This window comes from Saccopteryx leptura, chromosome 8 (assembly GCF_036850995.1).
Source record: "Saccopteryx leptura isolate mSacLep1 chromosome 8, mSacLep1_pri_phased_curated, whole genome shotgun sequence".
NCBI lineage: Eukaryota > Metazoa > Chordata > Mammalia > Chiroptera > Emballonuridae > Saccopteryx > Saccopteryx leptura.
The window spans coordinates 60,147,149-60,172,936 of NC_089510.1; the positions used below are offsets into that span (position 1 = coordinate 60,147,149).

General features: G+C 40.4%; 1 protein-coding gene across 2 annotated transcripts; it reads right to left on the reverse strand.

Moving 5' to 3' along the window:
• Positions 1–1,755: 1,755 nt before the first annotated feature.
• Positions 1,756–25,482, reverse strand: PLAAT1 (phospholipase A and acyltransferase 1). Of its 2 annotated transcripts, none has more exons than XM_066347565.1 (4): positions 25,309–25,482; positions 15,477–15,615; positions 8,916–9,184; positions 1,756–2,703 (listed from the first exon to the last, which is right to left on the reverse strand). In XM_066347565.1, exons 2-4 carry the CDS (start codon positions 15,613–15,615, stop codon positions 2,602–2,604), a joined length of 510 nt encoding a protein of 169 aa, XP_066203662.1. In that variant the 5' UTR covers positions 25,309–25,482; the 3' UTR covers positions 1,756–2,601. The 2 variants fall into 2 exon arrangements, with proteins under 2 accessions (XP_066203662.1, XP_066203661.1); XM_066347564.1 differs by having other exon boundaries at positions 25,278–25,482.
• Positions 25,483–25,788: the final 306 nt, after the last annotated feature.

Genomic DNA, 25,788 nt, shown 5'->3' on the forward strand with positions numbered 1-25,788 from the left:
TTGGAAATTGATAGTTTTTGAAATGTGTCTAATTTAGTGGCTACTAATACAGAATAAAAAGATAAAGTATTTAGCTTATAATTAAAAAGTCTATGCCAACATAAAAAATCTGGTAGCTTGGGTTCCTTAAGCTGTCATAGTAATTTGACATTTAGAGAAAACAATATTCGATTGATACATGACATTTAAAGAGCATAAAAAGTTTTTTAAATCTCGATTTAATGAATGTATACCTTTTTTGTCCCAGTTTTTCCAACAAACTTTTGGGTATCTGATAAGTGATCATCTTTTTGGAAGTGGAACATGATAAAGTTGAACTCTATACTTAACTTTGCTAAAAATCTGCTCAGAGGAAGGTTTAAAAATCTTGGGGGGAAATTTGATAAAAGTACAATGAGCATGGCCATGTATCAAAAGATCACCTATAACAATGACCATCGATCCTTTTCATTTCACCTCATGGCACACATAAACTAATTACTAAAATTCAGTGGCACTCCAAAAATATATATACTATATATTTTGCTGATTTGACCAAAAATAGGTATAATTTTGATTCATTCACAATGATAGCTATTGTTGCATTGGCTGTTGTCATTTTTTTAATTTGACAATCTAAGGCAAAAGATATCAGTGCCTCTGACTAAATAGTAAGGTACTGCATGTTTTAAAAAATTGTGCAGCACACCAGTGTGCCACGGCATACTGGCTGGAAATCACTGACCTGTCAGAGAAATAAACTGCCAGTCTAAGAGGCCAATCGACAGAGGTGGCCATTGTTATGGGAACACCAATGACTAACTTGGGAGCTTACCTTTACGAGTGAAAACCACTGGAGCCCTGAACACTACCTAAGTAAAAAATTAATCCAGGAATTTAATTTAAAAGGGCATTTGTGACATTATCTCAGATAGTGATAACTGTCCTTTGGAGTAGAGAAGTCCAGTGTTCTTTAGAAAGGTTTGACCTGAGGGTTCTCCGAAGATCTGTCCCCAATTCTGCTCTCTCCCCCATCCGCCAATGTTGTAATTCCAGCACACCCAAGTCTCCTGTTTTGGGTAAGATTTGCCCTCCATAGTCAGTTTTATTGAAAGGTAAACACACTTTGGGAAAGGTAGCACTTTAAACCACCATCAATCTCACCCTAATTTGACAATACTGGAAAAAAGATCGTTTTTTTAAACTATTACTTGTTATCAGGGCATAAAAGAAACAGGAAACTAAATTTAGAATAAAAATAAAGGGGCGTTTTTGGATCACGGAATCTGGAAGGAGACCTTCCCAGAGGTCCAGTGCAGAAAGAGAGAGTTCAGGGTTATCTGAAGGCAAAGCTGGAGCCATAACAAGGGGAAGGCGTAAGTCAGGGAACAAGCAAGGAGAGATAAGGTCTCTGCTGGCCCTGACTGCGGCACACAAACTCTTCTGTACTCCCGTTATTCTTAACCCTGCAATTAGACCGTAGTGTATTTTTGGACCTGGGAAAATTTCTAAATCAGTTTAATAGGTCCAAGTCTTTCATTGAGTCTTGATTCATTACTTAACCTACCATATTCATACTTCCTTCCTTGCACACCCCCCTCAATTTTTACTTGAACGTTTCTTTAATGTCATGCTTTTGATGATGTCACAAGGATGATGTCATTGGCTGCTAGTGTGTTTTGTAGGATAATGTTATGTTTGATAAAATTTTAGGTTATAGAGACCTGCAACCATTTTTCTCCCCCTAGAGCCAACAAGAATTCCATTGGGAAGGTATTAAAAAGTAGTTTGTTTTTATTCAACACACAATCAATAAAATGCAAGAATAAATTTACTCTCCTTGACTCATAGTAAAAGCCTTTAAAAAAAGCAATATGGGATATTGTTTTCTAAATACGCACCTTAAGCCTACTTTAATGATCTCTAAGATTAAAACCCTTGAAATAGATCAAAACCCAAAGGGAACAATGTAAGTAAAAGAAACAGCCCACTCTTCCCTGTCACAGACTTCTGAAAAATGAGTCATTTCAGGGAAACTCACTGGATTTGAAACACTCGAGCAAAGAGTCTTTTTTTCACCCATCCCCCCACCCATCTGCGCAGGAGCAAGGAGACAGGTGTGCACCCTCAAATGGCTTCTTAATCAAAGTTCCTCAAACTGCCTAACCAAATGCTGAAGTTCCCAATTTCTTTTCTGACCAAGAGTATGAATTTAGACGTCAACCCTAACAATTTGGAGCTCTTATCATTTTTTTTTTTTTCAAAATCACATATAATCTGCTCTTCTTCCTTCTGGCAAATACCAAATAGTCACCCTTGGGGACAGGAAAATAATATTTATAGTAGAAGATAAAAAATAATGTGATTTTGTTAAGATCCTCTGCTGGCTCACTCAAAAGGCTACTGCTTCCTGTTCAAGCTGCTGCAGAAAATCTATGCTAATAGGGAGAAAAATGTCCTTAGCTCAACGATGAGATAATATCAGTAAGCAATTTATTAAAGAGCCTGTCATCCATCATTGGCATTTGAAATAATAACAATGCATTGAAAATAAGTATTCATCTCAGGTTTTTTTCTCCTCCTTACAAATTCCTTCAGTTCCAATATCTCTTCAGTAAATTGTTAATAGTAATTTGCTCTTTGTCTTTTTGAAAACAAACCCAGGAAGGAGAAGACTCCAGCAACAGCGGTCATGAAGCCGATGGTGCTTACTGCTTTGTTGGCCTAGAGAGAAAAGACAAGCAAACAAATACCACATCTTATTCTACAGGCATCTCGGTCTCCTACAATCAAGCTTTAGGTTGTTTATTAAACTGAAGCCCCATCTTAACGGACAATGAATAAATTGAATGCGCAATGCAAAATTTAAATTTTGTAAATGAATAAATTTATAATTTTTATAATTATGACAAAGATATAGATTCACACACACATATATGTAGTTAGGTAGTCTTTATATTTCTATAGTTCCTGACTACTCATAAACTCATTATCACAATCCTACTAATCATCATAGTATACCTGGAAGCTAGCATTATTCTTGTTTTCCTGTTTTTCAAAACTCAAGAAGTTGAAAGTGATTTGCCCAAGGTTGTAAGGCCAGAATGTTTAGCTATTGGTTGTCCTGAACCATGTGTTCATCCTTTCTACCACCCTACTCCTTAAACACACACTGTTTTGTTTGAGTGTAAGGGTAAATATTGTAAGTGTGTGTGTTTCCCTGACTCAAGATGTCTGCTAGCAAAATAATTCAGGGATGTGATCTGAGTGATCTGACCTAAATATCTGTAAGCTCTTATTTGGTAGATACAATTTGTATTCTGATAAACTTGAAAAGAAGTCAATAGTGAAATTAATTATCATGTCAAAAATTAATTTCTCATGTAGACAAAGTAAAATAAACCACTCTCAAGCTCAATTGTCCATAAAAGAGTTCAGACATTTATAGCTTTAAGGGTATTAATCATCATCATGATGAGGGATATAATGAATATTCATGATTTTCATGGTACTTGACTAATTTTGCCTTCCATCTGCATGGGTTTGAGTGCATTTTTTTTACCCTAAGGTTACATTCAGATACTTCAGTGTCAGATACTTTCAGTATTCTGAAAACAACAGTTGTTCTCTGGAATTTAAGAATCAGCTCTCAAACAAAGCAAAAGAGTTTCCCCAAGTGACACGGAAGACCATCCTCAGTGCTGGAAAGCCTACTCAGCTCACATCTGAGCAATGCCCTGACCCCCAGGCCTCCCCACTGAGCCTGCTACCACTGTGGACTGCTAACTGCAGCTTCTCTGTGGGGAACAGGCAGAAAAAGAGCCATGGCCAGGAAGGAAGCGCAGTGACAGGCACACTCACTCCATGCCATCATCTTGTGGTCTGCAGAAACATGGCCTGTGTTGACAAACAAGTGTGTAACAAGTGTGTAACAAGTGTGTTAGGCTTGCTCACTTGCACTTTGCCTGATTGGTGCATGAGCACGGGGCAGCACCACGTGTGTATAGTCTATGTAAGGCTGCAGGTGCTTGCCCTCAGGGCGGCAGACTGCAAATTGCAGATTGCCTGTCGCCACTGGGAGGGGCTATTTGTTACTATTTACTGGAGAATGGTTGTGTGTCCACCCCCCGCACCCCCCCCCAAGAGTCTGGAGAGAGAGAGGGAAGCAGTTTTCCCTGCCTGTTTGCTCCTCCGAGACTCTAATAAACAGAATGGCCCACCATCCTCTGACTCTACAGTTCCTTTGTCGTGTGCCCAAATCCAATGTGAACCTGCATGGCCACCTCAGAGCCCTGAGATGGGAACTCCCCACTTTACACCTTCACTGGTTGCCAGGGAGAAATGCACTAGCAAACTGATGAATCCCATTCTAGTTTACAATTCTAATGTTATCTATTTGTTTGGTTGGTTATTTATTTTATTCATATTTTTAAATTAGTCATTACCTGAGTTATTTCCCAGGAGAGACTCATAATTCACCCTACCATTAGAGCTACCCACATAGCACATGGCGTGCAAGAAGGGGCAGGGAGACACTAGACACAGGACAGAATTGCAAAGGCGGGCAGAATCAATATCTAGACAAGGGATCAGAGATGATAACTCAGTCCAACCCTCATACAGTTCCAGGCTGATGCTGACCTCCCCTGAAAGTGTGATGCAGAGAAAAGTGGTAGGCAAGGAAAAAACAGGAGGGTGCAGTTGGGGTCTTTAAACAGAGGTGTCACACGGCAGCAGGGTCTAGCTCTGAAAACCTCAGGGTCCAGGGACCTGAGGGTGGGCAGCTAGATGCAGACCTAACTTCCTGAGTATTTTTCAGCTACTTAGAAACACAACAGTGAGAGAAATTCCATAAATCTCAGAGGCCTGGGGAGGGGATGGGCAAGTTGATCCTAAAGCAAAGATCACACAGGGCAGATACTATGATAATAAAGCCACTTTCGGCAGCATGTGCATGTTCCCAAACCCAAATGCTTATTTCAAATTGCATTCTATACAGACGGACAAAACCCATGTAATTTGAACAGTCCCTTGGAATGATATGTAATGGATCTGGCCTGCAGAATTATAACAACCAGGGCTGTTCTCGATGAACTAGCATGAATGATCAAGAGCTTTAACTTCATGGCTTACTTAGGATTATAAAGCCACCAAACCCGACTGTAAACTTCATCCTCTACAGCAGTGGTCCCCAACCCCCGGGCCACAGACCGGTACCGGTCCGTGGGCCATTTGGTACCAGTCTGCAGAAAAAGAATAAATAACTTACATTATTTCTGTTTTATTTATATTTAAGTCTGAACAATGTTTTATTTTTTAAAAATGACCAGATTCCCTCTGTTACATCCGTCTAAGCCTCACTCTTGACACTTGTCTTGGTCACGTGATACATTTATCTGTCCCACCTTAAAGGCCGGTCCATGAAAATATTTTCTGACATTAAACCAGTCTGTGGCCCAAAAAAGGTTGGGGACCACTGCTGTACAGGGCTCTCTGTCTGTGGGCCACACAATAAAGGCCTCAGTCTGAGGACCTGTACGTGCCCAATGACACGGTAACGGAACCTGGCTTGCTACATCCAGACACAGTGTGGCTGGGTCACAGCTGACTGTGGGGTTAGTCAATGGCCCCCTTCCCCGAGACTCAGGCTGAATCGCGGGGAACGTGCAGCACAGTCAAGGTGTGCTGTGTGTCCCCGCCGAGCCACGAGTCCTGCCATCTCCCACAAAGATAGACACAGTTTAATAACTTGTTCAGACACCACAATAAAAAAAATGTTGACTTTAGAAATATTTTTAAAATACAGAAAAGACAAGCCACAGACTGGGAGAGAACATTTGCAAGAAACAAATGTAATAAAGATTGTTATCCAAAATATGCAAAGAACTCTTAAAACTCAACAATAAGAAAATAAGCAAGCAGCCCAATTTAAAATGAGCAAAATCAAATGACACATCCCCAAATATGATACATGGATGGCAAATGAGCAGATGAAAAGATGCTCAACATCATACAAATTTAGGTAATCGTAAATTAAGATGAGATACTACTATGCACCTAGTAGCACAGTTAAATCGAGAACACTGACACCACCAAATGCTGGTAAGAATGTGGAGCAAGAGCAACTCCCATTCACTGACGATGAGAATGCAAAATGACGCAGCCACTTTGAAAAGCAATTCGGTGGTTCCTTGCAAAACTAAACACACTCTTACCCAACAATCTATCAATCACACTCCTTGGTATCTATCCAGAGGGGCAAAAACTTGCATCCACACAAAACCTGCACAAGTGTTTATAACAGCTTTATTCATCATTTCCAAAACTTGGAAACAACCAGAAAGTCCTTCAGTAGGTGAATGTCATCCAGACAATGGAATATTATTCAGTTACACACAGAAATGAGCTATCAAACCGTGAAAAGACATAAAGACATTTTAAATGCATATTGCTTAGTAGAATTTCAACTACATGGCATTCTGGAAAAGGTAAAACTCTGGTGACAGTAAAGCCTTAAGGGGAACCAAAAAACTAATCTAAGACTAGCTATTCCTAGGAGCATTATTGATAGTAATAAAAATAATAATTTCAGTACTGTATTTCCTGTTAGATCAGCAGAGATTTTATTAAAGAGTGCCAACAAGATCTATAAAATTCCTAAAATATCGCCCTGGCTGGTTGGCTCAGTGGTAGAGCGTCGGCCTGGCGTGCAAGGGGTCCAGGGTTCGATTCCTGGCCAGGGCACACAGGAGAAGCGCCCATCTGCTTCTCCACCCCTCCCCCCTCCTTCCTCTCTGTCTTTCTCTTCCCCTCCCGCAGCCAAGGCTCCATTGGAGCAAAGACGGCCCGGGCGCTGGGGATGGCTCCTTGGCCTCTGCCCCAGGCACTAGAGTGGCTCTGGTCACAAGGAGCGACACCCCGGAGGGGCAGAGCATCGCCCCCTGGTGGGCAGAGCGTCGCCCCCTGGTGGGCGTGCCGGGTGGATCCCGGTCGGGCTCATGCGGGAGTCTGTCTGACTGTCTCTCCCTGTTTCCAGCTTCAGAAAAATACAAAAAAAAAAAAAAATCCTAAAATAGTGCAATTAAGAATAATATCGAGCCTGATCAGGCGGTGGCGCAGTGGATAGAACATCAGACTGGGATGCGGAGGACCCAGGTTCAAGACCCTGAGGTCGTCAGCTTGAGCATGGGCTCATCTGGTTTGAGCAAAAGCTCACCAGCTTGGACCCAAGGTCGCTGGCTCAAGCAAGGGGTCACTCGGTCTACTGAAGGCCCACGGTCAAGGCCCACATATGAGAAAGCAATCAATGAACAACTAAGGTGTCAAAATGAAAAACTGATGATTGATGCTTCTCATCTCTCTTCGTTCCTGTCTGTCTGTCCTTATCTATCCCTCTCTCTGACTCTCTATCTCTATCCCTGTATAAAAAAGAAAAAAGAAAAAGAATAATATCCAGCATTTATTAGGGTGGATAATATGTAATTTTACAGAATGCAAAGAGATTTCAAATATCCACTATAATTTACAAAACAATCTCAGTTTATAAATTAGAAAACTGATGAACAAGGTGCCCAAAGTCACCCAGCTAATAAGTGGTAAAGATGTAGGTTTATCTTAGGGCAGCAGAATTCCAAAGCTTAGGTAGGTTCTCGAAGCTGTCACCGCACCATCTTCACTAGAACCTGTTAACAGTTCCACTCATTGTTGAGAAATTATTAATTTTTTATTGGTCTTGAGTCTGGATATGAATGGTAAAAAGATGATGGACTGCAAGTGAGAATCAAAGCAAGAAAATGACTCTAATTCTTTCTTATTTAGCCATATTTAAAAAAATTGTTTATTGAATGCAGTGGACTTTGATTTTATCATGAACAACAGAGAAAAATGGACTCAATTTCTAGCTACACCATTAGTTTCCGAAGCACAGGTGAGCAGGCATTTGTGTGTATACTCTGTGTTCTGGCTCAGAAGCAATTTATTGTTCCATGTGAGTAGTACGTTCACTATGTTAATGTATTTCCTACTAAAAATAAATTTTCAATTAAATAATTTCCTAATGAAAATAAATGTATCCTTTCCTACATTTCATTTCCCATTTTCCTACCCATCCATGGAAAGAATTTTAACCCTATTTCTTAGAATAGATGTTTATATAACTGATACACCATTTTAAGATACCAGAAGCCTTATGTATTCATTCTCTTATACCACATTTTAAATTTTTTAGGTTAAAATATCAAGCTGGAATTGAATTGGTGGGATGACAGGTAGGCAAAAGGCAACTGAATGAAGTATGCTTTCAGAAATCTGCTATACTACAACATAGTAGAGGTCGATGACAAAGGTGCAAGCTACTTTGAAAATAAGGTCAATTACACCATTAAAAATAATCCAAAAGCTCAATAAAACAAAGAGTCTACTTAAAAGCATAAAATTTCTTTGACATTAGCATTATAAGGAGATAGAAAACCATTTACAAACCTACCAAGATATGTCATCAGTTGGCCTGTGTCACTTAATGGAAAAGAATATTAGAACTATTATCTGTTTTTGGAAAATGAACTCCCACTCAAAAAATAAGTCTATAATCTTTTCAGAACATTCTTTTCAGTTTATAAGGTCACTGATTTAAGACTGCTGTATGGGTTAATGGGGGGGAAATTGACGAGGAAAAGGCAATAAACTAATAGAAAGCTGTGGTCTTGATTCTGCTTCAATTCCCTTCTACTCTAAATTTATATCCATGTTCTAGTCTCACGTTAGTCAGTAAATTGCTGTATAACCTTGGACAACTCAATTTCCTGCTTTGTCCTTCAGTATTCTCATATTTTCTTGTTCTTGTCATTTTGTATGAGGCCTGGAAACCTTATCATCGCCAATAGTTACTATTTTCTCAATGTAAGAAACTCTTCACATATCCCTTAAAGAGAACTCACCTGCTCTGAAACTCCTTCTCCATAGCGAAGCAAAGTCACAAAATGCTCACAGTTGTTGACCAGTATGTCATACTCCACCTCTTGTCCAATAACAAACTCTGACCGTTGAATGACTTCTTCCATGGGGAGAGGGGGGTACGTTTCATCATATTTATTGTTTACTCTATATGTGTCATTTCCAACAACATCCTTCAAGAGCTGCATTTTCACCAGGGCCTTTCTGCTGAACACGGACTTGGCACTTGTAAATGATGCAGGAATGCTATCTTCTATAAGGAGAATTCTGGTTAGTGGGCAATACTGATCCAGACCAGTGAACTTCAATGCCATCTAAAGACTTAGAAAGTACTCAGATAACTAAACCCAACTCTGTTCCGAACTTATCATCAAACCAGAAATCACTTCATCTTACCAACCTTAAGCACTCATTGTAATTTATCAATACACTTACTCAATCCTATATGAGTGAGAATGCAAGAAAATTTTGGAAAATTTATATCTCCCCAAGAGCAAATTGGGTAAGAAACTGTACCTCTTCTTGAGTAATAAGTTCTTTATCAATTGGTATTATTATTATTAGAGATCTTGGTATATATTTCTAACATAGTACAGATAGAATTGTTGTCTATTTTTTAAATAAAGCAGTCTTTTTCAGCATGTGAAACCTTAACAATGAATATTGTTGGGCTTCAGCAGTACTGCATTATGATTAGTAGGGTTGTCCTAACACCTAAGCTGCATTCCTTACCCTCCTCTATACTTTTTATACTTACTCTTCCAACTAGACTTCAATTTGGGTCCAATTTGAAATCTGCTCAGTACCCTACTCCTGTGAGGGGTGAGATGGGTTCAGGCAGAGCCACTGCTTTTTTTTAAGAACACAGTGGAGAAGGGAAGGGCCCCTGGCCAGCAGGAGAGGAGAAAGAGAGATGGTAGTAGTGAATAAGAAACAGGTTTTTGCAAAGGGAGGGGGCTCTCAGAGGGAAGAGATCTGAGCACAAAAGAGGTCCACAGAGGGACCAGAGAAGTCCCAAGAGAGGGGGGGCGACCCTGGGGGTCAGGCAGGAGAAAAAGAGAGTTGGGAGTCCACAGAGAAGGAAAGATCAGGAGTGGAGGTTTTAGGTGAGGTTTCTCTGGCCAGAAAAAGGCCTGCACAGTGGAACAGGTGGCACAGAGATTAAGGACAGGTGCGTGAATAATTAGAAGCCATGTATATAAGAAATCTCCAATCAGTTCTCAGCTTTTTTGGTGGTAGTTAAATTGGTGAGGTGTTAACACCAAAAGCCCCTTCAGGAAGCTAATTCAGTGGGTTCTGTGGCCTGGCCACAGCAGAGAAGAAGAACAGTTTCTTCTTCTTTAGGGAGGGAGATTCCTGTGCCCCCATGGCCGCCTTCAGTCCTCGGAGTGGTCAGATTTGAGTATTAGCGTCCTAAATCTCAAGGTCTGGCCACGGATGGAAAAGGTAAAGTGGATGTGCTCCGAATGTCTCCACAAGCACATGCACTCAGACGGAAAGACTTCCCTGACGTAGCTACGGTTTCGGACAGGGAGTCTTGGTGGAAAGAACTGAGAGGAAGGTTGGAGGCAGGGGACTTACTGCACCTTGCGCCGAAGTGGGTGGAAGGTCGGAGATCTTGGTTCTTTCTCGGAGAGGATGGGGAAGAGGAGCGGTCCTTGCGGACTTCAACTCCTCCTGGGTTTTTGGCACCAAAATGTAAGGTATTTTTCCCCACCAAGAAGGAAGGAAGGGGCTGGAGCCACGAAGTGTGGAATAACAAAAGCTTTATTGAGTGCAGCGCATCCCACCCGGCAAGGTTCCCTGGCCCCGAGGTAAGATGGAGGCCAAGGAAGTCACCCAGAGCCACTGCTTTTATCTTGCCAGTTTCCTTGGTCAAGAAACCAAGTTTTGAACCTGAACCTCACCTAGTATGCACTGTCTGCTACATGTGCTTCATGCTGTGGCTTAACCACTTGTTACAATGCTTCATGCCCCATCACTCCATCCTAGCTGCCTTTATGCGTAAGCATTTGCCTACAGTGTCAGGGCCCTTTGTATCATGGCCTGCTGCAGTCAGTGTCTGTGGCTGGACAGACAAGCCCTCAATGTCCAGCTCTAACACCAGCCTTCAGTCCCTCTCCATCTGTCCAAGACTGCTATGCTTGGTCATTGTTCCAATAAATCACGACGGCAAGGGTCTCTATATGAGCAGTGTTTAGACACTTCTCCTTTAGTGATGACTGAAAGCAAACTTTCTTTCTTTCCCACTTCTCTTTTTTTCCATCTGTCAAGCTCCTATTCACTGGGGCAACAATTGCCATTATGCCAAATCTTACACATTGAATGTTCTTATACCTTATAAGCTCTTAGAGCACATATATTCTAGTTAGAACTCCTAAACTCTTTATTAGTCTGATGTAATCAATTCTCAGATAAGGAAGTTGAAACTTAGGTAAACTTTTGAAGAATTTCAAGTAATTAAAAACAGAAACAGGAACTGAATTTCAGTCTACAGAATCATAGCCCAGTGGTTGGACCATGTTAATATAAAACTCATAACACAAAAATAAGGGTACAGCACCAAAATTTCATATATTTTCCAGACGTGAAAATTGCAGAGGTAATATGGAGAGTTGCTAAGTGTTAATCACCAGACTCGGCAGAAACTACCAGCTCTGTGTCATAAATGTCATATTGTTTGCCACTTCCATTTTCAATCTAGAACAAGAAGCAGCCATCTGCCATGGCCGGATAGCTCAGTTGGTTAGAGCATCTTCCTGAAGCACAGAGATTGCCGGTTCGATCCCCAGTTAGGACACATACAGAAACAGACTGATGCTCTTGTCTCTCTCTCTCTCAATCTCTCTCCCTTCCTCTCTTGCTATAACCAATAAACAGACATTAAAAGAAGAAGCAGCCATCTGAAAATATTGCAAAAACTACTTCAGTAAAAGTTCTCAAGATAGTAAGACTTAAGCCTATAAACACTTCTCCTTAAAGGTATCTTGAAGAAAAAACTACTCCAGGCTATTTATCTGCCTACATTTTCCTTATAATTTGTGCTCATTTCTAAATATTTTGAAAATAAAAAAAAATACAGTATAAACTTATAAATATAAATCATCCATCATCCTGCCACCCAGAAATAACTGCTATTATTTTGATGTACTTCTACTATGTCTTTTATTAACACATGTATAGGTGCATGCATGTGTGTGTATATTAATTATTTGCAAACTGGGTTTTATGTTACATGTTGCATTTTAACCTGGAATTTTCAAATAAATATCAAACAAGGATCACCTCTCATGCAATTAAACATGTCCAGAAATGTGATTTTTAATGGCTTTTATAGTGGCTATTGTTTTTGTCTATCTAGCACCATATCTCATCACTGCCTCTTTCTTTCTGGAAAAGACTCTATCTAGGCTAATGATGTCCCATTCTCATGGGCATAGTGATGGTCCACCAACAGGTACGGGACCCATACGGGACAAATTGGAGTTGTTCTCCATGATTTTTCTAACTGTAACAGGCAAGGATTAGCTGTCTCTTCTGTTGAGTCACAAGATTATAAGAATGAGAGCCTAAGGGTGTTGATGGTCATCAGTTAGCTACTTGGAAAAACATAGCCTGGAGGAATAAGAACAGATAGAGAAAAGTACAGTCCTGAGATAGAGAGTCTTGATAGTATTCAAGCCTCTCAGTCTAGGTACCCCGGAGGCCACAACATCTCTAACCTTTCTGTAGTTTCCCTTGGTTAAACAATGAGTTATCTTTTTGTTTAAGCTAATTTGAGTTTGATTTCTGTTAGTTAAAACTAAAGAATCCTGCCAAACAAAGATGCCTAATATTTTGTGGCTAAATAATAATTTGTTTAACCACTCCTCTCTTGAACATTTAGCTATTGTCTGTTTTTTCAACCATTATGAGATAGACAAGAACATCCTTATACTGAAATGTTACTGTGTATCTCTTAGATATTTCCCAAGAATAGATTCATAGAAGTATAATTATAGGATCAGAGTATATAAACTCTTTTAAGACTCTTACTACATGAACTATTTTATCAACTAGACTCTTACTACATGAATTATTTTATCAACTTATATTTCTATCAACAATATTTTTGTGTTTGTTTTATTATGCCCTTATTAACAGTGATCTTTACCTTTTTTTGTGACAGAGTCAGATAGAGGGACAGAGAGGAACAGACAGACAGGAAGGGAGAGAGATGAGAAGCGTCAATTCTTAACTGCAGCACCTTAGTTGTTCATTGATTGCTTTCTCATAAGTGCCTTAGCCAGGGGGTTACAGCAGACCGAGTGACCTCTTGCTCAAGTCAGTGACTTTGGGCTTAAGCTGGTGAGCCTTGCTCAAACCAGATGAGCCCACACTCAAGCTGGCTACTCGGGGTTTTGAACCTGGGTCCTCCACGTCCCAGTCTGACACTCTATCCACTGTGCCACCGCCTAGTCAGGCTCATTACCATTGTTTTTAACCTTTAACCTTTGCTAATGTGACAGACAGAAAATCTGTCATTTTATTTGACAATTCTTAGATGACTAAAAAGTTAAAACCTTTAAAGACAGGTATTGGTTTTTATTTCTTCTTCTAAATTGTTCGTTAAGTCTTTACCTATTCATTTGGGGGTGGGGGCAGTATTTGCTGTTTACTTGACCTGAGACCAATAGACTCTATTCCCAAATGTGGGTCAAATAAGTTTGCAAATATGATGTATGTGTTTGCTCGCTTATAGTTTGCATTGGGTTTGGGGGATAGGCTGTGGGCAGGCAGGATTCTTATAGCCTAAGGCTTAGTTTTAAAACTAAGCTTTTCCTCACACCCTTGACTGTTGCATGTAAAGGAGTGATACACTCTTATGAGGAATCCCATTATGCCTCAGATGAGTGACTTTGTATTGGAGACTTTCTTGTTTGTATATTGGATTAAAGGTTTGGATTTCTATACTATAAAGAGGGGCAGACCGGGAGCTTGCTCACTCTCAGTTCCTGAGGTTAGCATTAGAGAGGAGAGCAGAGAAAGGCCACGTGGAGGAGGCCAGGAGAAGCAGCCAAGATGGTGGAGTGCTGAAGGAGAAGTCAGTTTGTGCAGAGTTTGTGCAGAGAGAAGGAGATAGAGGACAGAGGTGAATAAGGCTGGTGAGCTAGAAACCTTTGATTCTAGGAAACTCAGATAAGTCAGTGGCTTTGGGAGCCCTGAATAGAAAGGGAAGTGTTTTCCCACTGTGTGTATTTCTTGCCCGCTGGGTGCAAGCTAGGACTAAAGGTAATGGCCCACCAGTTTTTGGCTCCATTGTTTCATTACCATCTGTCTGAATCTAATGTGAACCTGCATGGGCCAGGCAGCTCTGATGTTGGCCACGGCTACCGGCTTTACACCAAATATCATCTGCTTGGTTGTCTCACCTCTTTGAAGTTCTCAAATGTTACTTTTTTAGATTTTCCCAACCTCTTCATTTAAAATTGTAATACTCTTTAACCTCATAGTATTTCTTATCCTGTTCCTATGACTTATTTTCTTCATATTACTTATCGTTATGCTAACATTGCTGTCTATGTTCTCTCTCTCTCTCCCTCCCTCTCTTCTCCACTAGAATGTAAGCTCCACCATGCAGGGAGAGGTTTATGTATCTCTGGTGTAAGGCCACGAGCCGCCATCGTGGCCAGTCACATGCAGGTTCCCATTGGATTAAGGCAGACAGTAAAGAAATGGTGGAGTCAGAGGATGGTGGGCATTCTGTTTATTGATGTCTCACCAAGACAGGCAAACCACAAGAGAAGACAAGGGAAAAGCAGAAAACCAGCTTTTCCCATGAAGGGCAAGGGATCAGGGAGGCCCCTGCAATGGTGACAGCAGGAACCGAGAGAGCAAGCTCCTGGTCTGCCCCACTTTATAATATAAAAATGAAAACCTTTAATCCAATATATTGTACAAACAAGGAAGTCTCTGACACAAAGTCACTTATCTAAGACATAATTGGATTCCTCTAGAGAGTGCACCACCCCACATCATGCAATCAGTCAAGGGTGTGGGGAAAAGCTTAGTCTTAAAACTAAGCCTTAGGCTATAACCACCCTGCCTGCTTACAGCCTGTCCCCCACACCCAATGCAAACTATAAGTGAGCAAACATATATATCATATTTACAAACTTATTTGACCAACATCTAGCATCTAGAATAGCATTTGGCATATACTGGCTAATCTGTAAATAGATGTTGAATGAATAAAATAATCAATTTGTGTGATATATAAAAACAGTGACTCTTGTCATGTTTGTGGCAAATACTGTATTACAATACTTACTCAGTTGACTATTTACGTTTTAATAGAAACCAGATGTTTTAAATTTTAATGTTAATTGGTCTTTGTGATTTCTTTAATGTTACTTTAATTTTAAAATGTTCTTCCTTAAACCTAGATCAACTATATTTATCTACTTTCTACATTTATTTTGTTTAATTTTATGATTTCATTTCCAATTCTTTCTTATAATGAGAAAACTAAAAAGCTCCCAGGAGCTGTTGGAAACAAACCTTACCTAGAGGTGCTATGTTGATAACATAGCCATCACCCAAGTACATGGCCCAGTGCTGATAGCCAGGACGAAACACTTCAATCAAGTCCCCCGGCTTGGGGTTGCCAGGATATTTCAAGCTAAAGCAATCATTAAACGCCATCTGTAATGACAAACATAAAGACAAGCCAGTTTATACAACTTGCCAAATGAAAATGTGTTTAGGACTACCATAGAAGTGGCCCCCAGTCACTTTTAGCTCAGCTCATTAGAGCATTGATCCAATACTCTAGGGTTGCAGGTTCAATCCCCGGCCATGACATGTACAAGAATCAACCTATGAAGGGATAAATTAGTGGAACCAGTCAATGTCTTTGTCTGTATGTCTCTCTCTCTCTCTCTCTCTAAAATCAGTAAATTTAAAAAAAGACTTCTATAGAAAACAAGGGAGACAGAATTTATTGGGATTACAATTCTTTTAAAAGACTTAGACTCACGCCATTGTCTGTTTCTTTGAACGATTCCAACACTGAATTACGCGTGCACAAGTGGACAAGTGGAGAAAGACTTTGTCAGCTATTACTTAATTTTCTACAGCAATGCTTCTCATCCAGATAAACCCCAAGGCCCCTTTATTATAATAAGCATTTTATAATTCTCTCTTTAAGCCCAGAAACCTACAGATCATATTATTCACCTATAGGCAAAATTTCAAAAAGATTAACATGATGCCCTATTTGGAGTTGAAAAGGGAAGGATATTTATATTAAATCTGTTTTACCATATAAATTACTACAAAAATATTTTTTAATCTATACTCTTTAAGTTATTGATCATGAAAATGTCAGAATTCAAAATCAGAAGATTAGATGTCTTTCAGCCTTTTATATAACAGAATAAAATCAAAGAGAAAAAAATACTGTATTACAAAACTTACCCTGTGAGGTAACTTAAGCAGACATAAGCTCCAGGCCCTGATGAGTGTCCATTCAGATATTCAAGCATCTAGTAGGATACAGGACACTTCCTGTTTCCCAGTTGACTATTTATGTTTTAATAGAAACCCCATAGTATTTCTTATCCTGTTCCTATGACTTATTTTCTTCATATTACTTATCATTATGCTAACATTGCGCTGACCGTGCTGTGCATGTCTAGACACTCTGGCCTCCACCCACTAAATATCAGTAAGTGCTCTTTGTCATTGTAACTACCACAAACACCCCCACAGATTTCCACCCCTCCCTCACTGCCGTGCTTATTGTCTAATTCCTCACTTACTGATTCCAGAAACAGGGCAAGGTGGTCCGCTTTGAAGTGAGGTAATTTGGAAGGTTGGGGAATTCATCATACTGATGATGCATATGTCTGCAAACTCTAAGTTTCATGAGGTTTTTTTCTTTGTAAATCAATACTTTTCAAAAAGAACATACAAGTCTGTTACATTTTATTTTTATGGAAGGTTAGATTTTCTATTTATGGCACAGAAGTAGAACAACTCAGCAAGAAGAAGTTATATACATCCATTAATAATCAAAAGGAGATTTAATGCTACATTCATGTGGACTATCTAATTGACAACAGTGTGTTCCTCATTATCTAATATAGATGTGTATACTCAATTACAAAATAAATCCAAGTGCCAGAAAGGAAACTTCCAAGCATCTCATTTATAATTATAATAGCATAGGCTAAGGAATTGTGAATACAAATTACCATTTCTCTGGCATGCTAAAAGTCTTTTTTATAATAAATTAATATTGGTAGGGTGTTTTCCCAAGTATTTGTATGCCATCTGTTGAAAACTTCAATCATCACACTGGTACAGAAATGTAGCGCAATATAAGCTGTCCATCTGTTGAAAAATAACTATTAAAACAACTTTATGGAAACTATTAAGTCTAACCACACTGTCAAATATGTTTGAGTCTTATTAATATGGCAGTTCACAATTTGGCCACGTGGGTACTAAGAGGAAAAATCGATAATGTACTATAATATAAACAAACACATTTCCAATGAATAGAAATCAGCAAGCCCACACAGCTGTCTGCTCAAATTCAGAGACCTAGCTACGCTCACAATAATCACCATCATTTAAACAGAGAGCACTTTGTAGTGTAACATTTTTTTTCAAATGCCCTATTATAATAAACCTTAGTTAATTTTTTTAAAACCTACAACTATTTGCGTTTATTATGTTATTAACCTATTTTCCAGATAAAAAGATCACTTTTTATCTGTAATCCCAACATTTTGGAAATACCCATTGAAGCCTTTATTTTATAAAATATAGAAAGTCAAGTAACAGGACTAGGCGTTAAAAATATAAGCTCTTGCCTGACCAGGTGGTGGCGCAGTGGATAGACCGTCGGACTGGGATGCATAAGACCCAGGTTCAAGACCCCGAGGTCGCCAGCTTGAACGAGGGCTCATCTGGTTTGAGCAAAAGCTCACCAGCTTGAGCCCAACATCGCTGGCTCAAGCAAGGGGTTACTTGGTCTGCTGAGGGCCCACAGTCAAGGCACATAAATATATATATATATATATATGAGTTCTTGTCTCAGGTGTTCTAACTTGCTAGTTCTGTTATTTTGGAAAAGTCATTCAAAGTGTCTGAGTCTCAGTTTCCTCATTTTGAAAGCAGACATAAGAACGCGTAAGGCAGGCTGAATTGTTGATCTCAAAAAGTTGTTGCAAATGACCTATCATGAACTGGCTAAAAACTGTCGCATGTGCTCTGTGAGCTGGTAGGAGCTCGGCAGGTGGACGCTAGGGGAGGCAGGGCTGGTTGTAAGTGTTGAAAGATCAGTTCGGGGCTTATGTGCAGTTTTTGTTCCTTATCCTTTCTTCCAGCCACAATACTCCTGTGGCATGGATGATTCCACTGCAAAATTTTAATAGATTAACACATTTTAAATTCTGACGTATAACTTGTAAACCAACTTACAAAATGTAATTTATTTGATTTCATGAAGCTGGTTATATTTATAAAGAGGGATGACAGGATCACAAGGAAAATATTTCGTATGAGCAAGCTCTCAAGAAACAATGAAAGAAGCCTAAAGGCTAATATGTGAGGGGGAAAGTGATTTCTGACGCCAAACACTTAGAATCACAAGAATTTACTGCAGAAAGGTAGTTCAGATATTATCGAAGTCAGTGCTCACCAACCTTCTATTTAGCCGTGAGGCCCTGCATCAAATCAAATATCAGATAAACCCTCAGAAACATAAAACATGAAAAGCAGCCCTGCCCTGAATGGAGTCAAGGAGGGGTGTGAGAGCCCCATCTGCTCTTGTTGCTGCTGCTGCTGAGGCTCTGGAGACCTCAGACCTTCCAGAAATGGAGCCTAAATAACACCCATCGAGTCCTAATGCAACCCCATCACTTTTAATACAGAGGAAACAAAACCAGGTAGGTAATTTGTTTTGCCCAAGGTCATACACTATTTTATAAAAGATTTTGAACAAATCATTTTGCTGGAGCAACTAAACTGACAGTGGGAAAATAAGAAAAAGATAAACCTCAACCTAAGTCTCAGGACTTTATACAAAAAATGATTCAAAATGGATTATGAACTTAAATGTAAATCTATAAAGCATAGAGAAAAAAGCACAGGAGAAAATCTTCAGGGTCTAGAGTAAGCAAAGAATTCTTAGACTTGACACCAGAAGTACTATACATAAAAGTAAAGAGTCACCATTGAATACATGCCTTCAAAACTAAAAACTTGTGCATTGTCAAAGATCTGTTAAAAGGACAAAGAAATGAATCATGGAATGGGAGAAAATATTTACAAACTACATTTTCAATAAAGGACTACTATGGAGAACATATAACAAATTCTCAAAACTCAGTAATCAAAAAGCAAAGTATACAATTAGAACGTGAGCAAAACACACAAAGACACATTTTGTTAAAGAAGAGACATGATGCCAAGTAAACTATGCTAAACATCACTAGTCATTATGGAATTGCAGATTAAAACCATGATGAGATAGCCTTACACAACTACACAGTAGCTAAGCTAAAAAATAGTAATCACAAAATGCTGGCAAGGATCCAGAATAACTGGCTCACTCATTAATTACTGGTGAGAATATAAAATGGTACAGCCACTCTGGAGGAAGTCTGTCAATGTCTTTAAAAACTTAATTTGTAACTACCATAAGATCCAGAAACTGCACTCCTAGCCATTTATCCCGGAGACTGAAAACAATCAAGACTTATAGTCACACAAAAACCTGTACACAAATGTTCATAGCAGCTCATTCACAGTAGTCAAAAACTGGAAAAAACCTAGATGACCTTCAATTGGTAAATAATTGGTGTACAACAAATTGTGGTACAGCCATACTATGAAGTACTACTACTAAGGAATAAAAAAGAACAAACTATTGATGCATGCAAGGATTTGGATTAATCTCCAGAGAATTATGCAGAGTGAAAAAAGCCAATGACAAAGGTTACATATCGTATGATTCTATTTGTATAACTTTTTTTTTTTAATTTTTTTTTTTTTTTTTGTATTTTTCTGAAGGTGGAAATGGGGAGAGACAGTCAGACAGACTCCCGCATGCGCCCGACCGGGATCCACCCAGCACGCCCACCAGGGGCGAAGCTCTGCCCACCAGGGGGTGATGCTCTGCCCCTCTGGGGCGTCGCTCTGCCGTGACCAGAGCCACTCCAGCGCCTGGGGCAGAGGCCAAGGAGCCATCCCAAGCGCCCGGGCCATCTTTGCTCCAATGGAGCCTTGCCTGTGGGAGGGGAAGAGAGAGACAGAGAGGAAGAAGAGGGGGAGGGGTGGAGAAGCAAATGGGCGCTTCTCCTATGTGCCCTGGCCGGGAATTGAAACCAGGTCTCAGCCCTGGCCGGTTGGCTCAGCGGTAGAGCGTCGGCCTAGCGTGCGGAGGACCCAGGTTCGATTCCCGGCCAGGGCACATAGGAGAAGCGCCCATTTGCTTCTCCACCCCTCTGCCGCGCTTTCCTCTCTGTCTCTCTCTTCCCCTCCTGCAGCCAAGGCTCCATTGGAGCAAAGATGGCCCGGGCGCTGGGGATGGCTCTGTGGCCTCTGCCTCAGGCGCTAGAGTGGCTCTGGTTGCAACATGGCGACGACCAGGATGGGCAGAGCATCGCCCCCTGGTGGGCAGAGCGTCGCCCCATGGTGGGTGTGCCGGGTGGATCCCGGTCGGGCGCATGCGGGAGTCTGTCTGACTGTCTCTCCCTGTTTCCAGCTTCAGGAAAAAAAAAAAAAAAAAGAAACCGGGTCTCCCGCACGCCAGGCCGACGCTCCACCGCTGAGCCAACCGGCCAGGGCCTGTATAACATTTTTGAAATGACAAAATTATAGGAATAGAGAACAATAGTGATTCCCAGGGGTTAAGGAAGTGATGGGAGCAACATGGACATGGCTATAAAAAAGCAACAGGAGAGATTCTAGTGGTGATGGAAATTGCCTGCACCTCCATTGGGTCAATGTCAATCTCCTAGTTATGATCTTGTGTTATAACTTTGCAAGGTGTTACCATTGAGGGAAACTGGGTAAAGGTACAAGGAATGTCTCTGTATTATTTCTTACAACTATCAATACATATAAACCTACAATTATCTCAAAAAATTATTTTAAAAAAGACCAATGCCTTTTTTTATTAATTAATTTAAATGGGGTGACATTGATCAATCAGAGTACATAGGTTCAGAGAAAACATCTCGAGGTTATTTTGACATTTGATTTAATAGAGCACAGAAGAGGACCAATATGTGAAAGTTACATTGAGACTGTTTTGAACCATATATGAAGAATATTTTTCTTTTCTTGAAGATGATCCAATACTGTAATGGAACACCATATGCAGACAGTTTCTTTCACTGGGGATATTTAAACACAGTCAGGGTTGATAAAAATAAATTTTCCATGGTTGGGGTGGAAAGGCCTTCTATGGTCCTTTCAATCGTTCTGTCATTCTATTTTCCAGAAACTGTGTAGATGTAATCCTCAGATCAACACCACAAAATAGATAAATGTTTTTCCTCCATTTTGAAGATGAAGAATGTGATGTTCACAGCAGTTCAGGAACTCATCCACAATCACACAGCAGGGAAGGGCAGAACCTAGACTCAGATTAGCCCTGCGCCAAGGTCAGGCTCCTGACACTACCCTACCTGCTTCTCTCCAGACACCCTACACCAGCAGTTCGCAAACTTTTTGAAGTCGAGGTGCATTTAAAATCATACAAACAATTGTAGGCGTATTATATACAAATTTCTGAGAAATATGTTATAATAATTAAGTCAAATATTAAAGAAAAAAAATCCAACCGTGCTTTTATGGTAATTAAATGAAATAAATACAACAAAATTAAATTTATCCTGACATTAAAAAACATTTTTATGTTACATTTTTTGAGTTATGCTTTTTAGAATTTGTAAAAAAAAAGAGGGGTTAAAAATTTTAAAAACGACATAAAAGTTATCTTTTTATATGTATAGATACATTCTTAGTAAGATTTAGTAAATTTGGCAGGTCCCAAGGTGAATGTGTTAAGTTTATTCGTTCTTGTGTTTATGTGAAACATGAGCCTGATGTGTCCTAGTGATTTCTTCAATGTTTGGGCATATATTTGAAAGGCAAACTCTCATTTCCTCGTCAACACATCGAAGAATTCCTCTCTTCTTACTCTTAATTATGCTGAGAGTAGAAAATCCTAATTCACATAAATAGGATGTTGAAAATTGTAGTAAAATGTTCAAAGCTTTTTTAGATATTGCCACATATTCTTCTTTTATAGAAATCCAAAAGGTTTCAAGAGACAATTCCTTATGTTTAATCATCAATCCACAATCAGTGGATACAGATGCCAGTTCTTCTTCTTCTGTTAATGTTAAACCAAAGTCACTTGAAGCTTCCATGAATGGGTTTCTAATCCAATCGTATTGTTCAGTGTTAAGTGATGGAAAATGCTATAAATTAAATTCTGCCTGTCAGCCTTCAAGTCCTAGTTTATTTACACTTAACTTTTGTTCACTTCCAGAATCAGATTCTTCAATATCATGCTTCTTTTTGAAAAATCTAACCATTTTATTTGGGTGTATTTATTTAAGAATAATATAATAATGTGTTAATAATAAAAATAATAATGATGTATTAACAAAAAGAGTGGTATTTCCATTATGAAATGGTATAATAGAGTAACTATATTTATTTTTATATCTGGGCACATGCCACGAACCAGCACAGCTAGTAATTCCAGGTCCCAACTGGGAACAGTGCAGAATTAAGAAAGTATACAGAATTAAGAAAATACGGGGTTGGGAGGGCCCTGTAATTGCTGCTGGAAAGAACAAAGCACACCCAAAAAACTGTATCTTGCTTTATTTATAGGGCAAAGTGAGGCTATTAGCAAATCTTAACTTTACACCAAACAAAAGATAGAAGAAACTTGCCTCCAATCTTTCCGGGGAACATGGGGAGTAGTGTAAACAATCCAGCACCACAGCTTAACAGCCTTTTGCAACCTAATCAGGCAAGTGAGGTGAAGGGTTGGGCAGACTGTCAGCTTACAGCCAATTCCCCACACCTCTGTCCCTCAAAAATCTAAACTCCAAAAACTCTGTTGATTTTTTGGTCCCCAACAGGCATATATTTCTCTGGAATACCATAGGGTGCACCTTGAAATCTTCTAGGGTGCACCAGTGCACCCTGGTGCACACTTTGAGAACCACTGCCCTACACCCTATCCCTTGCTGACATTTCTGCAGCCCTCCTTGCACCAGACTGTTTAACAACTGTTAGCATCACCATTTTACAGATGAAGAATCTGAGACTTGGATGAGTTAAATGCCAGACCCCAAATCACAAAGGTAGTAAGTAATGGAACTAGATTTTGATTCCAGGTCTGTCTTCTTATTCCAGACTGCACGTTCCTACCACTGATGAACATCACTCACCTAAGGAATTGCTATGAAACCATATTTCACCTTGTCCCTCTTCCCAAATACCCATTAGAGAGAAAAGCTGCAAAGCACACAAAATATATATCTCATATAACACAAGAAGTTTCTAAACATTCATATGTGGAACCAGTGAGTAATGAGAAGTAGTCTCTCAGGGAAGCCTTGCTCTCCTCCAGTAGGTGTGGTGTCAGGTGAGGCTAGAGCATTTGGAAGATGCCCAGGCTCAGACCTTTGGGAAATGGTTATAACATGTCTGGTTTGAGTAATTTGATTTATATGAACCATTTCTACCCATTTCATTCAGGAACAAGCATGTAATGTAGTGCTTCATAAATGATAACACAGAACCAATTAAAAATGCATTTATAAAGTCCTCTACTGTGCTCTGTGTGGTTCAACTTTCAGGTAAGAATACTTCATTTTAACAGTTCACCTGCACAAAATTGTTTAACAAGTTTATAACAAAGAGTGGCATGAAGGTAAGCCTGTAATCTTTGTACAACCAATTTTCTCTTTCAACTGCCAAAACAGGCTGCCCTGTTTAGAGCTCCATTCAGCTGCAGGGGATGCATCAAAAATAATAAATAAATAAATAAATAAATAAATAAATAACTGCTCCCTGCACAGAGAGAGACAGGCTGATTAACTGCTGCTGCTCATGTCCATGGGGCCACCTATATCACAAGAATACTAAGGGCATATTTTGACAAACTACTCCCAAGAATGCTATGCAAGTCTGAAACACTATCACAGGCTATCCCTATAGATAGTCTTCTAGTTCAAATTGGACCCTTTCCTCCTCTGTCTGCATTTCTACCCACAGTCCTGCTACACTGAGATGGCTCCATGAAGCCTTGTGCTCCCAGACTGGCTAATTCACAGAGCCTCAGAGCTGCACAGATCCCTGGTCCAACATCCTCATTCCAGTTTAGGGTTACCCCTCCCAGCCAGATGAACCACCATATCCACTGCACTGTCGTTCTTGGAATCCCTCCAAAGATCTCCACTATTGACTCCTCACTTTGTCCCCTCTATAATAGTGGCCTCCTTTATTCACCTCTACATTCTAGGCAAAGCCAATGATTCCTTATTCCTCACTCTCACCTGGAGTTTTGTTGCTAACACTGAACCTCCTACCTGGAATCCAAATGTCCTCAAATGACCCACTCTTAATAGATCCAGGCCAATGCCACTCTTTCCCTCAGTTTTTTCTCCAGTCAGCTAGAAATGGCACCTCCTTCCGAGTTTCCTTAGGGCCTTGTATCTGATGCCCATTGCGTTTCCTTCACCTGCGTCAGTTACTGGTGTCTGGAGAATGTTCTCTTCTGCTCCACATGCAGGGTTGGGCCTTGTTTATCTCTATACCTACTGTTTCCTGCAAGAGTGCCTGGCACTGATAACTGTGAGCAAGTGTTTAATGAATGAAGGGACCAGTAGCTCAGCCCAAGGAGGACAGAGTGGCTGAGTTTTTCCAGCTTAAACTCAAATTCATAGTCCAGAATGCCCAAGGAATAGCACCATCCATATTTCCAAAATTCAATCTTTTATAATAATAATTACGTATATTATCTATTATTCATCTCTACCTCAGTGAGGACAGTATGTTTAAAAAACCTTGATAAGCCAGACCCAGTTGCTAGTTCTGGTTCGGCCACTTAATAGGTGTGTGACTTGGGGAAGTTAATCTTTCCCTGAGAACTCTATTCTGTTAAAAATAAATAAATAAAAATTATAAAGGGGGGGGGGGGAGGCGAGGGCTGTTAAATTGTCAAATTATGTAGATACTCCCTCTGGAGCTTTCCCAGCACAGTTGGTTCAAACAAGTTTCCCTGGAAACCTAGAGGTCCACCCTCCGTATCCCCAGCACACCTCACTCTTAAACCGGGTCATCTTTCCCCACCGGTGGCCGCTGCGGGGATCCTAGGGTCTCCCGGGCGCGCAGCCGCTGCCCTCCTGCTAGCGCCTGCGGGCCGACTCCATCTGCTCCGGGCGGAGGTCAAGACGACAGCAGCCAACCACCAACCCAGGGCGGCCTCCAGCGCCAACGCCAGTCCCGCCGCGCGGAGACGCTCGGGCGCCAGCGACACTGCAGCGCGCATGCGCCGCCGCGGGCCCCTTATCCCGTCAGCCACCCGCCCTTATCAGCCACCCCACCCCCGCCACACAAACACAGACACCCCGCGCACGTGCCGCACCCTCCTCACCTCCGGAGCATCGACTCCACACCTGTTCTCCGCACACAGGGCCAGCCACAAACCCAGTGGTGTAAAATCAACCCTGGCGCGGTAACAAAATCATGACACCCCTCCCAGCCCCTGGGACATTCCTGCATCTGGTTTTCATGGCTGAGGTTATAAAGTTAATTCGTCTTGTTGAGACC